The 16732-nt window shown below is 39.3% G+C and overlaps 1 protein-coding gene across 9 annotated transcripts in view; it reads left to right on the plus strand.

Annotated features, from left to right (window-relative positions):
• Positions 1 to 16732, plus strand: part of ANK2 (ankyrin 2) — a 179733-nt gene that overhangs the window by 14535 nt on the left and 148466 nt on the right. For 8 of the 9 annotated variants that reach the window (XM_051617958.1, XM_051617959.1, XM_051617960.1 and 5 more), the window contains exon 1: positions 12872 to 13024. The exons of the other annotated variant lie outside the window; for it this stretch is intronic. In XM_051617958.1, the coding sequence (XP_051473918.1) occupies positions 12890 to 13024 (135 nt within the window). In that variant the 5' untranslated portion in view covers positions 12872 to 12889. Of the gene's footprint in view, positions 1 to 12871; positions 13025 to 16732 lie in introns of those variants that run through there. 9 annotated transcript variants of the gene reach the window in all.

A 16732-nucleotide genomic window follows, 5' to 3' on the forward strand; every position in this document is an offset into this window, starting at 1 on the left:
GGTGGCCTCACTGCTTCCAGAAGTGAGGGTGCCATGGGGTTTTCCTTCTTTGATTTTTGTCCTTGACAGTCCTTCAGTGCAAGGGGGGGTTGGAGCACAGAGAGAGGAGCTGAGCCTATTGCAATCCAAAGGCAAAGGTCAGGTTGAGTTCTGGTGGGTGCTGGAGGAGGCTTAAAGAGAAGGGATAAGAATAGCCGAATATTCAGTTAATAAGACAGCTGCTTCCCATGTGTGTGGTGTTGATACCCTCCCATTAATGAGTCATCTTTGCAGCAATAAAAGAAGAATTTCCTTTGTCACTTTGAGTGCAGCAGGGCTTCTCAGAAGCCTCACACAGGATCCTGAGGTCTTTCACCGAATAGTAATTTTGCCTGGGAAACGTTAACCTCTTCTGAGTATTTTATTATAAAAATTACTTTGGTTTAGAGTATCATTGCACAATATATGTACTTTTACCTAGAGCTTTTTTTCAGCTATTGTTTAGCCTGCCGTATAAAATACATTTTTTTTTCCTGTTATTTTTGTTTATTCTGAATGTAAAATTAAAATTCAAGTGGGAATTGTAGAATGGCTGATGGAGACCTGGGATGTGGGGCTCTGTCAGTGACCTCCTTCACGACCTGAGGCTGAGGTCTGAACCTGGCTGAAGTTTGCTTTCCTTGTATGTAAACTGGAAATAACTGTACTTCTGCTTTGCAATACAATTAATACTAAGGCAAGTATTACATTTGTGTTAGACTGTTAATAAATATTGTTATTGACGTCTACAAGATATTTTGCTTAGAAAAACTCTGCTTTACCAGAAATCTGGCAAATGGGGACTTGTCAGACTTTTTAGACATAATCACATCTACTGTTTCACTTTATCAGTGTTGATAGAAATTATTATACTACTGATTCATAGTCATTTATATTTCAAATATAGAACATATTTTGCTTTTGTTCTGGAAGACTGAGTTCCTGAAGGTACAAGTCTCATAGGGAAGAATATGTTCAGTGCAGTATTCCACAAAACAGGGAGATGCTCCAAGTGAGATAGGAATCTTGGTTCCTCTTCTCTATTTTTTTGTTTGTTTTTCTTTGTTTATTTTCAATTTTTATTTTTAATGAGTGTGCTCTCAGGTAGCAGGAAACATTATAAAGCACAATACCAACATATTTTCTTAGCCAACATAGTACAGGCTACAGTTTAGCAATGTTTCTGTCAGTAAGCACTGAAATAAAGAAGTCCATGGGACTTCCCTGCTCAGGCTGGTTGCAAGAAGTAGTGCTGCTCTCTGAAAAGAAGGATAACAGGAGTCTGGTCTATGTAAACTGGGATACATGTTTGACTCTGCATGGTAACAGCTGCACTTACCTAACTGGAAGCATATTCATTGTCCATTGTGTGCAATTGAAATGTTCTCTATCCCTGTCTTGTTTAGTGTTACAGAGGTCCTGTCAGAGAGAGAAGCTGGAAGTGCAAAGTTGCAAGAAAGAGTTGGAGAGGGGAGTGGTTTCTGGAAGCTTGTGACCTGCTTTCCATCCTTTAATTGCCTCTGGGCCAAGTTTTGGTGCTCAGTCATGAAGTCCAAATACATGAGCTGTAGTAGTGGTAGAACAGGGCTGGAGAGAAGCAATACAGATGTGGAAAGATGCTCCAGAGTGGAAGAGTGTGGGTAGTCGTGAGGGACATAACTCACTGATGCTTGGCTGGAGTTACACTGCCTGCCCTGACTCCAGCCACCTGTATGTTGGAGTTGTGGGGCTTTAGGGGTGAGCAGGGGAGAGGTCATGGCTAAGGGTTTCCCCATCAAATTGAAAACGCTCCTAGCACTTTCCTTGCCATAGGAGATTTTAATTTTGAAAGAAAAACACTGGCTTTGTGAAAGGTCCATTTGTAAATTTTACTGTTTCTTGCTGGTAGTAAATCTCACTGTATATATATATTTTTTTTGTAGCATCTGATTTTGGTTATGTCCTATTTGTTGAAACTATAACCCAAACACGATCCCTCAAGGATAGCACTGTGAAGGTAGCACAGATTTTTTATATATTGATTTTAAGATCTGCAGACTGAGTTTGACCAAATGTAATAGCGGTAAATCTGAAGGAGAAAAATGTTGTCTTAGAAATCAAATCCAGTTTTGAAGAAACCTCATGCAAAGTGATGCACTTGGTGTGTATCCAAGATCAGAACTGGACTTCAGTTATTCCCCTCTCTGACAAATACTTTAAATGTTTTCTCATGTTTAAGGTAAGGTTTTGAGATAACCCAGTTCTTGGGTGGATCGTTTCAGGAAGAAAGAGGTTGCGTGTTCCCCTACATGGCTTATGGCCTCCAGGCAAGCCAGATGAGCATTTCTCTTCAGATATTAGGATATTAGACAGAGAAGGGGGGTTACTCAGGTTTGCAACACAACTTACAAAGCTGTACATCAAAACTGGTTATTTTATGTAGCAAGATGATCCCTAGAGAAGAACTTTGAAAGTACATTAAATAGGATCACCATAAAATATACCTGGTTTATAGTGCCCTTCTCCAGAGGCTGCCACCACCCTTAAACGGGGGTCTGCTTAATGAATCTTCATCATAGTAAATGTAGTATTGACATTCGGGGGTTTGTTGCTCCATTAACACCCAATTGATTGTCTCTTTCTTATATGTTTGTTCCTTATAAAAATGCAAAGTCCTTCTTAAAACCTTGGGTATTTTGCCTTCTGTTCAATAGTCACAGTGTGTGCTCCATTCCTTTTGTGCAGATCAGAGCAGCCTGGTTAGTGGCAACTGAGGAAAGTTTATAGTGTTCTTAGGACTCCTGTAGAAATAAACTTAGTGGTTTTGTCATTGTGCCTTCTTTGACTCTCTTTACTTTATAGACATTACTGGTTTTAATAGTCTTGACAGAATACAGTATGCACAGATTTATTTGTCTTTTGTCAGTTGTTCATGATCAAGCTCACTCTACCAATTTTAAATGTATACCTAATTCAGAATGACCACAGAATTTCTTGGAGGAAGGTTTGGTTAAAGAGGATACACTTTTCAGTATGTCCTTTGGTGTTCCTATCCATTGTATTGGCTGTTTTTTTTTTTTCCCTTGGTGGCACATGTAACTAACGGATAAACTGTGTGAAGATGTGTTTTCCATCACAAGATCTCAAAATGCATGTTTAGAACTGTGCTTATGGCTGCAATAATGAAAGTTTATTCAGTTTCATAGTGTACTTGTTTGTTTTTCATGCTATTCTGTCCCTTGTTGGGATGATTTATATAACTATAAGGTGCAAATTGTTGTTTGCATACAGAATCCAAATTTCTTGATTGTTCTTTGTTAAAAAACTTTTGATCATAGAGAACTGCTTTTGGAAGACTGTCATCTCTTATCATCTGTTACAAACTACTTCAATGAGGGGAAAGAAAAAAATGTTAGATAGGAGTGATATAAAACCAAGCTTTCAAATCCTGTTTGTTGACATGCCATGAGGATAGCATTTAACTTTTCCTTTCATGACTCACCCTTTCTTCAAAGACTGGAAAAATAAGCCCTTTAGAGTTTGCTCCAAAGAGGATGTCTTTTCATCTGCACAGAAGCCTTGTCAACTCCTTAAAGCCAGAGACTGGGAGTCAGTGATGTTGGATTTGGGTTTGTTTCTTTAAGTGAGCTGGTGGTGTAGTTAGTTGAGCACTATAAGATAAGCTGTAATATTGCAGAATAGAAAAATTACACTGGTTTATGGGTGTAGTTCAACTAAATGATAGTCCATTTTTCACAGCCAGGTTGTTTTCAGCATCTTTGCAGGTATATTCACTGAGTGTGTACATGTGTGTGCATACATATATATACACACCAGTGTGCACTGACTTGGATCAGTGTGTGAAACAGGAGGGATTAGGTATTGGTTTATTTCAGTGGAACTAAATATACTCTCTTAAAATTCTAGTTTGACCATAAAGAGCAATTGACTAAAACAAACAGGTCAATATTTAACATTTTCATATGCAGATGAGTAGAAATACTTGTTATACCAGGTGCCCTGAGACAATAGATGGGCACAAGATGCAAAATAAAAAAGAAACTGAGTAAGTGAACTACTGGTATGTACTTAAAACCTATGCAATTATGTAGCTCAAACCCCATTACTTACTACTGGAGAGTAAAAGAATCAGGGGTATAATGCCAACAAAACCCACATAACTCTTCGAGAATTCCCTTAGAATATGCTGCTTTTTTTTCCCCTTTAATTGATACAGAAATGGAAAATAATGTTGCATATAAGTTACATCTGATGCTCTTTTGGGTTTTTTTGTACTTATGCTGATAGGTGACACTGAAACCTGTGTTTCTGTATTCTCTTTTCAGTCTCTTGGAGCATTTCTTAGGTATTGAAGTCCTCAGTTGACTTCTTTCTAGTACCAGAATGTATGTGCAATTGAGACAAGAGGATACTTCTCTACCCAGTCATTTCATGCAGTATTTAGAAATAATAGTTTTACACAGGCACAATTGCAAACTGTATTTAATATTAGCATTAATTATGTTGTGGTGGTTGGTGTTGTTGTCCCAGCATTTTACAAATTGATTTCCCTAGTCCCTCAAAAGGTCTAGTAAGACCATATAACTTCCAGTTACCAGCTATGACATTTTGCAGGTGTCAGACTATGAGGAGGTTTCATCATCTTGCCCAGGACAGTGCTCCAGGGAAGAGAAAAGTTTAGTTACACACCCTTTTTCTCTTTGAAGTTTCAGTGCAGAAGTATTCAAAGCTTGTGATAAGGTAGCTTTTTAAGGAAGAGAACCCCAAACTGTTTTAAAACAGCACTGTTGTTTTCAGCATAAAGCAACATTTAATATGAGGAAATTTATCAGAACCTGCACTTTTTTTGTGTTCTAGATAAAAGATTCAGTGCTATTTAATGTACAAGCAGCATTTCTTAAAGCATTTTCACTCTTTCTCTTCCTTGCATATTGGATTAGCTTATTAACAAAATATTAAAACTCAGAGCTAAGCAGTTACCCTTGTCTCTGTTTCATATTTTTGTTTTGTTCCATTTTATTGAAACTGATACAACTGTTGCTTCTTGCTACCAGCATTGCAGGTACCACTGCTGCATAACCACAAAATAGAAGGACAACTGATGTTTAGACAGGAGATCATTTAGTCTTCAATAAATATTGGGCATTAGCCTGAATAAAGTCCATTTTAGTGAATGTCACTGAATGGCAAGATCTTTTGGAAAGGAAGAATAATGTATTCAACTTTTAACCTTTCATTCCTCATGGAATTAACTGATCATTTTAAACTACAGTAAAGCAAAAAATGCATCATGTGGAAAACTACATTGTCTGTGTTCTATGTGTATGAGACATGCTATCTTTTATGTTATATATGAAATACATTTCCCCCCACAGACTGATTTTGCATGAAAATATCTAAGTTTTTTCTTTGAAAGTTGTATAAAATTTGTAAGAACTCAAACAAAAGTGACAGCTTTGGAAGCACGTAGGAAGAGGCTCAATGGACTGTTTCCTAACCCAATGGTCTGCAGTGGGACTGTTTCTCTTCTGTCTGTATTTCAACAACAAGGACTTAGAAGGCTGGGATTCTCTGAGAGTCAGCAGTGATCTCCTGCTGATGTATTCAAAAGACAAGATAGGATTATTATTTTGGAGAAGAGGACTGAGGTCTTCCTTGGAGATTCCAAGTTCTAAAGAAGATAGCTTACAAATCCTACAAGATGGCTTAAGGCAGAATCAGTATCCCCTTCGTGTTAAGGAACAACAATTAGAGCTAATAAAGATATTTGATTTCCATTTAGACTAAACTGCCTATTGCAAATAGGTACCAATTAGAGCTTATTGCCACAGAGGAATATATAAATATGAAGTTCTCAAAGTAAGTTTTATTGAAAAGAAAAAAAAAAAACAACCAGCTGTTTTGGGCAGAAGTGACAACATAATTGCTAGTTGTGTTGGCATGGGTGGGTCTGATCTGCATTCATAAACCTTTACCCTGAGATTCATGCTTTGGGTGCAGCAAAAGCTTTCCTGCCTCGCTGCTCTGAGGTCACCACTTCCACTGAGGTCCCTCAGTGTTCATCACAGGGAAGCTGGGCTTGCAAAACTACATTGATCCAAACGCTTCTCTGTGTTGGCCAAGTGCTGCAAGTACCTCTGAGGCTCCATCTTTTCCTGCACATGCCATGTTTATGCTGAATAGCATATGTGCATTTTTAAAATTTAGTCACCAGCTGTAATTCTGTAACATTACTACTTTTTTGTGTGTATCAGCAAATACAAAGATTGCTCCATGTTGAAAGGACTTCCTTCAGTCTGCAAAACAAGGGTGGCAAAAAAGTCCACAAGAAGAAAGTGGTTCTGCATTTGAGTTGAAATCAAGCAGGTTTTAATTTCGTAATTCACAGTCGTGCTTAGATTCCAGCTGAAGAACTGCCCATACAGTCCTGCAGGTATTCTTGCCCTTGCTTGAGAAAACAATGGTCAGCAAATTATCTAATGGTGAAGAACAGCAGATACAATTCTATTGAATACTTCTCCACCCAGACTTTGGAAGCTAGCCACAGACGTTGCAAGTTTTGTGATCAGTCAACAATCCTTGTTAATGGTCCCAGTGTGTTATTCAGTGTTTGGTATTAACACGTACGTACGTTTCCATGAGTGTTTTTCTTTGGAAAGTGGACAACTGAAGGAGGGCTGAGAAAGGAAACAAAGACCAACTGTAATTTTGATGAGGAAGGTATGTATGTGATAGGTAAACTGCTGTGCCTGAGGGGGCTTCTCTAGGGAAATGAGCTTTATTTCTAATGGTCTCAGTATTCACATGAGATGCTTTCCCCCTCGGTGAATCAGAATGAAAACAAGCATGAAGTAAATGGGTCTGGTCTGAATTACAGGAAACCAAAACACTAATGGTTTACTTAATATTGTATTTCTAGAGATTACTTTTTAAAAAAAGATTAGTACTAGAATGAAAAGGTTACCTGTGGCACATGCTTGCACTCTAAGCAGTATATGAAGGGTGTGTTGGGCAGTATGCTGTATGTTTGAATTGGAATTATTTACTCTTTGATTTTCCTTTTGCTTTTTAATTTTTTTTTTTTCCTGTGTTTTATCTGTGGAATGATGCAGGCTCAGCTGTTTTGTGGTTGGAGGAAGGTCCTTCTTCCCCCCAGGGAGCCATAAATATTTCAGAATAACAGAGATTGTGTGTCTGTGTATATACATATATTTAATTTGATATTATATACTACTTTGTTTTAAGCATTCCTATCCATGAAACCATCTTTTCCCCAGTCCTGTCACATCTGTGCCCCTTCACTACTGCAGGATCTGTAGCTGTGGTGATTAAAACCCAGGTTATCTGGTTTCTCACTCTCACAGGGATAGAAAACATATGGTGCTACTTGGATTAAGAGCTCCTCGTCGCTGTCTGGAGAGGATTGCTATTGCTTAATGTGTTGAATGATTCACCATCGAAAGCAGAACCAAATGATTTGTCCTCTTCAGAACGGCTGCAAATAGATTTTTACAATTGGTTGGACTCAAGTTACTTAAACTGAAAGGATTTGCAGCTAGGTCCTCTGTAGCAGACGACTGGATCTTTATAAAGGCTCCTTGGGTTTTGGGGGTTACTTGTTGTGGCGTGCTTGACCAATATACAGGAGATAGCAGAAGAAAGAAAAGGCTGAATTTTCAGGAAATAATGATCACGTGGGTGCCATTATTGTAAAACATGAAGGGGGCATAAATTATATAAAGGTTTAAATCTTCAGAGTTTATAACCTGCGTGAGTTCAAGATCTGACCCAAAATGATTGCCAGAAACAAGTGAGCAATGTTGTACTTTGCTTTTCCAATGTTCTGCTTTACTTTTACTCTTCTCTCAGAAATATGCAGGTCCAAGTACAGTCTCTTTTCTCACTTTTTTTTTTAATTACTATGTTTAAGCATAAAAACATTAAAGGAAATACCTCTTTGGGGAAAGAACCCACAATCATAAATTTGGATATTTACATCACTGACAGTATAGAGGTTGTGATTCATCTTAATACTTGGAACTCTTTCTTGATTCTTTCATTTTCTTTTCTTTTGCAGGACCAAATGTTTTTACAGTCCCTTCTGAATTGTTATTTTAGCTACTGTGCTACATTAGGGCATAATTGAAACTTCTCATGACAAAACAAGCTTGAATAGTGATAGTGGAAAAGTCTAAAGAAGCATCCTTCATGTCAGCAGAGCAGTTTTGCCTTTGGTGCTGCATACCTGGGGGTGTGTGACTGTCCCTAGTCCTGTTTCATCTTACAAGACATAGGCTTTGCCATTCCTGGACTGATGCACAGTATCCCACAAAAGGTAGCCTCCACTGGAGATGAGACGACAGCTTTGATTTCACTGCTTCTCACTTACTAGTCTTCGAGGTCTGAGTTGAGATTTTTCAAGTAGCAGCATTTTCCAGCAGTAGGAAAGTTAAAATATTTAGCAATGACTGCTTTTACTACAAGCATGTTTGGAAAACTAAAACCAGAAACTGGTGACAGAAGAAGTACTGTAACGAGGATAGCAAGTTCTGGTGGGTGATGACATTATAATCACTATATGTTTATTTTTATTCTGGGTGGTATTATGAAGCATAATGTATTGCTAAGGAGGATGAAAGTGCAATGTTACATATGCAAAAATGTTATTTCAATATTATTTATTCTTTAACATTCATCTTTTAGCTAGTGAGGCCTCTTATTTTTTCACTTAGTGGTTTATATGATCTCGGGCAATACCATCTATGTTTAACTTTGGGGTTTGCCTTCAGTTTTTACTTTATAGGACTTTCCAAATGTTTTACATCTGTATTTTGCCCTTTGATTAAGGTCAATATTTTCACATATGGCAAGCTGCAAAGAAACCAGAGCATAACAAGAATGACAAATACCTGCTGGTGTTTGCTGGCTGAAGGAGCTGGTAGTTGTTTTGTCAGAAGCTGTCTCATGCTAACATTTAAACTGAGCCAGGTACATATCTGAGAAAAAATATTTCTCAAATGTCTGATGCTATACAGGCATTATAGAACATGCTAGACCTCATTTCTGTCACAAAACAACGTGGGGGCATTCTGGTCAAGTTTAAAAATGAATATTGTTACTCAACTGTATTTAATTTTATCCACAGCTGTATCTCTTCTAAACGTCATGTCTAGGAAAACTGTTTAAAGATGTAACAAATAGAACAAAATAAGACTTCTGCAAATGTGCTTAGTGGCTGGTTGCATGAAATGTGAAGGAATGTGTTGTTGTCCTTAATGGAAAAGATCTTGCAAGATGCAAATCCCAGCAGTCTGCTGAGGGCTTTGCCTGGTGGTGTCTGTACTGGCTTTGTGCAGCTGCCAAGCTGATCACCAGAACTACTGCAGGCTTAGAAAGGGTCCAGGTGATGGAACTAGAATGTTTCCCAAAGCCTATAGCATGATGTGAAACAGAGAAGGCAGGTGATTGTAGCCTTGATATGGCTCTATATTGTTTGCAGAGGGCCCATTATAGTAGTAATAGTCTCCACCAAGGAAGTGAATTCACTGGTCTGTGTTCTGATCACTTTGTGTTTTAATTTGGGAGTACAAAAGTCAAAAAGTTTACAGGAGAAGGACAACAAAAGTTGCCTAGAGAAAATCCCCATAAGGATGGAATTCTCCCCCTAGCAATAGCTAATGAAAGAGTTATAAGGAGCTACCACAGTGCTAAGAATGATGCCAGGAGAAAGAAGGGTGCTCTGAAATGGTGGTGAAGCAGAGTAGTTTTGTGGCAATTTTCAACAAATGAACTAGGGCAATCCCTTGGTTGATCTTACTAGTACCAGAATTATTCCCCATTTTCACAGTGTCAAACAGATTTCCATACGTGAAAACTCAAACTCAGAAGTTTATTTGTTGGCCAAGGACAAAGACAGTTGTGCAGGTAACTTGGATTGGACTCAGGAAGGCAGAGTGGGTAGAACTGGATTTCTGACAGAATGACATTACCAGAATGTTTCACTTTAAAAATGAAAATCCTGATGGAATTATCTTTGATGTTTTAAGAGGGGAACTTTGGGGAAAACCTGCCAAGAGGAAAGAACCAGTTTGTACTTAACACAAGTACTGATGCAAACAAAACACTCAGAATGAAGCACAATGTGATTTTCTTTTTGTCCCCACAAGAGCAGGAGGGTTGCACACATGGTTAAAGTGTGAGTGCATGGCATAGGCTGGAGCAAAAAGGTGGGTTTCTGGGCTACTGAGTTCCTCTCATGTTTCTCCTACAGCATCAATATTTGAGGACAAGAGGGATCCCCTCTCACTCAGCTACTTGTTGTCCTAGCACCAACCCTTCAGGGTAGTGTTCAAGATGCTCTGCCCTCTTTCTTACCAAGCACTTCAAAGCGCTTCTGAAGGTTTTCTAGTTAAGGGAGTAATTCAGGTTTGGAGTTAGTGTTGCAGAAAGGTCTGTTGTGCTGCTGAGGAGTAGAAGGTGTGTTAAAGCATGGGAAAAAAAAAATAATTTGATTAATTACCCACTGGAAGTTGTTAAAAAAGGTTCTGCTCCCCATGAAGAGACATGAGGTTGTGGGCTTCAGAGCAGTTTTGGTGGTGTAAGACAGAGCAGGCTCTGACTTTTCTGTTCCAAGAGGACTGGGACACTGGGTGTGAGTTTCATGCCTGAAAGCCATGTCTTTGTGTTTGAGTTTCTTCACTGCTGCCTGATGGGATGGGTTTGCAGCCCAAACAGCAACAGAAAAAAGAGCATGGGAACATAAAAAGATGCTGCAACCACAAAGGCTTTGCATCCTGCATCATAAAACATATACTTTGTGAGAATATGGTGTCCTAACTAAGTCTGGCAGAACATGAACATGTTTACTTGCTGAGTAATTTGCCCTAATGACTTTGAATCTTTTGGACAAACAACAGTAATATTGTTAAAAGGCATTGGCAGAAAGCTTATCCATTGCTCTCCAGCAGATGTCTACACAGATTGTTGCTTTCTGCAAGCATTATTCCAAAGGAATGCATGCTTCTTGGGTTTTGCCACCCTTTCCCCCTGAGCTGATGCTTTGTTTCACTCTGTTCTGTGTTTCCTAGTAAGTTCATTTCACATGTAATAGATTGCTCTATCCAAGGATTTTTAGTTCTTGTTTATTTGGAACCTTGGTTATGTGAATGTTGGTCAAGTCAAGCATTCGGTGGGGTTCCTTCTTGCATCTTTTTATTTTTATAACTAAAACTACTATTTTTATAACTACTATTTTTATAACTATAGTTTAAAACTATAGTTTTATAACTATTTTTATAACTGTTATTTTATAACAACCTGATGTTGTTATACCAAAAGCTTAATTAATTTATTTTGTGTGTGCATCTACCCAGCATGTATTCATGCTCGTTACACATCACAGTGCCTGAGGTTTTTCCAGGGAGCTGAGTGGTCCCAGCCTGAAGCCTTAATCAGTCAAGGAAAAATTATTTAAACCTACCTCATGGTAATTAACACAAAAGAGAGCCCTTCACTGATCAATACTCCTGAAAGGGGGCTGGGGACAGCTTGCTCTCACTGATTGTAGCTGGCTCTGCTGTGAAGGGGAGCGGGGTAGGAATTGATAAGACTCTAAGGACAGCAGCTGCCTGCTGGAGTGTAGGGCAGCACTGGCAATAGTTTGAAACCCCACGGAGAAAAGCGTTGGCTACATGTTACAATTCTCTCAGGATCACTCTGTTTCTGAGGAATTTGGGGCTTCCTTCTTCAAATACCTGCTCAGCTCCACTCGTGGGCTGGCAAGTGTTTCTGTTCTATGGAACTCTGTTACCTGCAGACAGCCTCTGTCACCCTCTGCTGTTCCTGAAGCATTTGAAAACTGCTAATTATTTCTCAGCTAACTTTATAAGGTTTGGATTCGTGTTTTTTGGTTTGTTGGGGTTTTTTCAGTGTTTGTTTGTTTAAATTCTGCGGTGGGCCTCTTCTAAGGATAATGGGTGGATTCCAAAGCGCAGGCCTCAACATTATTTTTATCCCACTGAGTGCAATTATGATAACTCACTCACACCTAGAGGGAATGTCCTTATTATCAGTGTTGGTGGGTTATTTGCTTGCTTTGTTTGTTCTTAATAATTACTGTGCTAGCTGAAAAAAGAAACACAAAACAACCCTAAACCAAAACATCAATAAAAAAAACCCCAAAGCAAGATCAGACAATGACATAGATAAGAGTGATCTAGCATCAGAGGTTGTCCGTTTTGGATACATCTGAGCTCCTCTGAAATCACACCCAGGGGATCCATCAATTTCAAAGCAAAGCCCATCGCAGTTACTATCTGCATGAACATGAAATACCACGTGAATCACAGGAATGAAATGGCCGCGAAATCTGTCACTCATCCATTTTGCCTCGTTTTGCGTTAATCCTCTTTTTGAGCCAGAAATTCGGAAGGCATTCCCAACATTCTGCAGTGTAGAGCTTTATGTCAACACAGCGGGACCGAGAGTGGGAGGAAAACAGCCCAACCACCCTGGAGGGAAGCTCAGTAACCCTCTCGTCTCGAGGCGTCTCACGCAGCAGGACGTGAAGGTGCTGCGCTGGGAGTTGCTCCCACCCCCCAGCCAGCCCACCCCAACCCCATTGACATGCATAGCTGGCCTGGTAGGTGTAAAAATAGCTGGGCAGTGCCTGAATTGGACATGGTTGCTGCCTGCAGCTGCTGGGGTTTCGGGTTCTCTGTGACACCGAAGGGCTCGGGGAAGGGAGCCTGGCACGAGTGGCCGGGGAGCAGAGCCCGGGCGGGATCCTCCTCCTGGCTGTCCAACAGGAGTGCCAGGAACCCTCTGTGGAGTGAGGGCCATCCTGCTGGTGGGAGTGAGCAGAAGAAGGGCTATGGGCAATGCACCGATTTGCCAGGCTTGTCATTCAGAGAAGGGTTTAAGAACACAAGGGAACATACAGGATTTGGATAAAACCCCTGATTATTATGGATGCAACAGTGAAGAAAGTAAAGATCCTGAAGCCCTGGTAAGTCTTGGCTGGCAAGAGCCAGGAATCCAAGGGAGAAATAAAGATGAGGGTTTTGCATGTTAGATTTGAAAAAGATCTCTCTGCTCAGCCTGAATCTTACTCAGTAGTTTGCAATATTAAGAGATCTGCTCAATGTGTCCACGTTCAAGATTTGCTTTTACTGTTTGTGACTGTAATTAAAAAGCAGCTGTCATTAAGCTGTGCAGTCCCTTCAAAGTATTGCCAGCTACCAAGAGGTTGAGGTACATGGTGAGAGAACACCATTAGTGGAACAAATCCTGCCAGTGAATGGATGGAATAATGACCCCAGTTTACACGGCTGCTATCAATGATCCTGCATCCATCATTCTCAAAACTTGAACTCAGTGACATTTTTTTAATCTGTTGTCTGTCCAGTCCATGAAGCTGTTTTCTGTGGTTGTAGCAGAAACAGAGCCCTGCAGATCTTTAGGCAGATGAGGGTTACAGTGAGTGGAACCAGTGGGTTTAGACACACAGGCAGTGATTGAGTGATTGTAAGGGTGATGCCATCTTTTGCTCTACAAACCTGAAGAAAATAATACAGAAGAAAACTTGTATAATCTCTATGGCGAATGAAGTGCCCCCCTCTCCCCTCCCCCCCCCCACCCCCAGAAATTTCACTATTAAATGATTATTTTATTCATAGTTGGCAAAGAAAAGAGGTAGTGTCAAAACTTCTGGCAGAGCAGGAAGATCAGAAAACCCTTAATGTTGATAATGTCCAAATATTATGTCTAAAATGAAATTGTTCTCAGGTCAATATTACACTTTATGCTTCCATGAATTACTGCAGTGCATTATAGCATTATAGAAAATGTAGCTGAGATGTGTTACAGCGTTCCTAAGGGAAGAGAAGGCCAAAGGCTCACAAGAAGTCCTGCTTTGTCCTAGAAAATAATCTTTATGCTGTCTTGGTTTTGTGCTAGGAAGTTTTATGGCTGAAATTTTCTGGCCCAGCTCTACTGCTTATTTCAGTGACAATGCAGTTGGGCCAGGTCTTTAGAAATACAGGTTTCTTTGAGCTGAAACATGGAATTAAACTATGTCTTTGAGCTTTCAGACTTTGGGTTTTTTTTCCTTCCCACCAAGCAGTTTTTGGTTGAACTAACAAATGAGCTCCAGCATTTCTGATGGCCAATGTGAAGTCAGGGGGAGGGATGATGCAAACAGGGGGCAGGGAGGACAGGCCCATTTTCATTGCTGGCTGTGGGGGTTTCACCAGGTGTGACAGTGTTGTCCTTAAGGCCAGTGGCCTGAAGCTGTTAGCAAAGGTCTGGAGGTTCCATGTGACACAAATAAGCAAACGCTGAAACAATTCTCTCTGGCTGTGCAGTCCCCAGGCTGCCCTTCTGCATAAGGTCAGGGCTCTGAGGAGGCAGGAGCCAGCCAATTCCAGCAGCATGTGATCTTTGAGAGATTTTTTTTTTTTCCCTTTTTTTTTTTTTCTTTCCCTGGATAGTTTTCAGTCAGCTTTTCATAGCAGGCAGAGATCAGGCACTCTGATAATGTCTTTGATACATTCAGTCATAAGATCTCAGCTTTATATGGCTCTGGCAGGGACTGACAAAGTTGCTTTGCAGTATTTGTCTTGATTCAAATGTTACAGTACTTGGAGGATTACTGGAAAAAATTAGAAAATTGGAAAAAATTGCTGTAAAAAAGGAAAATTCCTGTATTTTCTGAAGAAACTGAATTGTGTTATTTATTATTGTTGTTGTTATTATTATTATATCTCATTGTATGCATTTATTATTGGGATTCCTTATGAAAAGCTTAAAATAAATCAAAAAGATGTCTGCAAATTAGAAATGCCAGCAAAATTTTGTCCTGAAAGGGAAAAATAGTATTTTGCTTTTTTCCCCCAAACAGGAATACAGTGTCCAGCACAATATTAGCTATACATTTCCTATGCTTCTATACAGCTTGCTGGTTTATGAGGAAGGGCATCCATCAAGCTGAATGTGATGACTCTGTGACTCTTGTACAAGATACAAGGCTCAGCATAACTCAGTTGGTATTCAGCCAACTCAAGTGGCTAAATTGCTTTGCCTAATCTAATATTTTCTAAGCTAAAATCAACCACAGCCTGCTGTGTGAGGTCCATCTTGTTGAAGAAATCAGGAAGGTATTGGTTTGACTATCTGGAATTGTCTCAATGATGCCAAATAACTTCCTCAAATGGGGAGTCAAATTTTAATACTGTGCTCATAGTTGAAATAGCAGCATTAAAAAAAATAATCCAAGTATTTAATAATCCTGTGTTATAGATTCAATTATTTTTTTCTTATGTGCTGAAACAAAGACATCTCAGATGAGAAAATACCTTGAATTAGAGGTGTAGCTTTTATACAGGTGAAGTTATATGAAGCTGGTTCCTCTCTACTGCCCAGGGCTGAATTGCTGGAAACTTAGGCCCAGGATTACAGGAGTTTTATTTTTGTAGGTAATGTTCAGCTGGGAAGTAAGGGGAAACAATGGGTGCTTAATATAATGACCCATATACAACAGCAAACGTTGCAGTTCATGAAGAGAAGGGTTTTGCATGGTTTAAAAATGCTTCAAGTGTAACTCCTCAGTTGATTAATAAGATAAACTAATGTGAAGAGAGAAAAGGAAATTATCTGTGCTGGGTATGATATTACTTGCATGAATCCTAACAAAAAAACCCAACTCCTAGATGAAACCTGGTTTCTTTCCACAGTGGAAAAACTTAAGAATTCTTCATGTATTACTTTAGTATCTATTTTACCTTTCTGGACAAGTAAGGTCTTTATTGTGAGTCTTGCTGGCTGGAACTGGCACTGAATTAGAAACTGCTGCACTCCAGTAACACCCCCTTTGTTTGCATCTATTTTAGTCCATCTCAAAGGGTAACAAATTAATTTTTTCCTGTTTATGGGACCAGTAAGTTTGAATCAGTGGGGAGTTGGGTACTAGTATTTAGGCAAGTAAAACTGTTTAGCAATGGTGGTGTCAGCACATTTATTAGAAAATGTCCCTTTGATGGTAAGGCAAGGGATGGAAGGAGATAAAAATTAGCAAGAGTGATAGATTTATCTGTCAAGAGTCTGTCAAACTTCACTTATGGGCTAGGCTTTTGTTAAGTTATTCTGCTACATGTGCTTGGAATGGTGTTCTAGCATTATTACCTCTCTGTTTAGGAACATCATTAGTAATGGAAACTTGCCATGGAAAACATTTGAATGCCTGCCAAGTTCTAAAGTTGTTCCTAATGCCTCAAATCTGAATATATGGTCTCCAGGTGATCATAAATATTTTCCCATTCTTTAAAATGATTCAATTCCTTTAGTGGAAATCTTGGTTCCATATCAGTAAATGTGTGTGCCACAAAGAAGAACTAAGGCTGATCCAATGGTTTATATGAATATATCCTGAACCCTTGTTGTTTCAGGAAATGACTAAATGATGCTTTTACTCAAATTCCAGCACAGGAGACTTTCCCATTAAACAATTAGTAAAATACAAGTAGGTTTTTTTAGTTTTTGTCAAAACTCAGACTATGGTAAAAGCTTTCAGTCTTTAAACCCAGATCCTTTGGGCTTTGGCTTATTGTGTGTGTTTTTTGTTTTTTTTCTTTTTAAAAAAATCCAAGCTTTGTTTTCCAGGTACTTTTGAGATTCTGTTTTTTAGATTCACACTGATGGATACACTTCAGACTTGCAC

This window comes from Apus apus, chromosome 4, assembly GCF_020740795.1.
Source record: "Apus apus isolate bApuApu2 chromosome 4, bApuApu2.pri.cur, whole genome shotgun sequence".
Classification (NCBI taxonomy): domain Eukaryota; kingdom Metazoa; phylum Chordata; class Aves; order Apodiformes; family Apodidae; genus Apus; species Apus apus.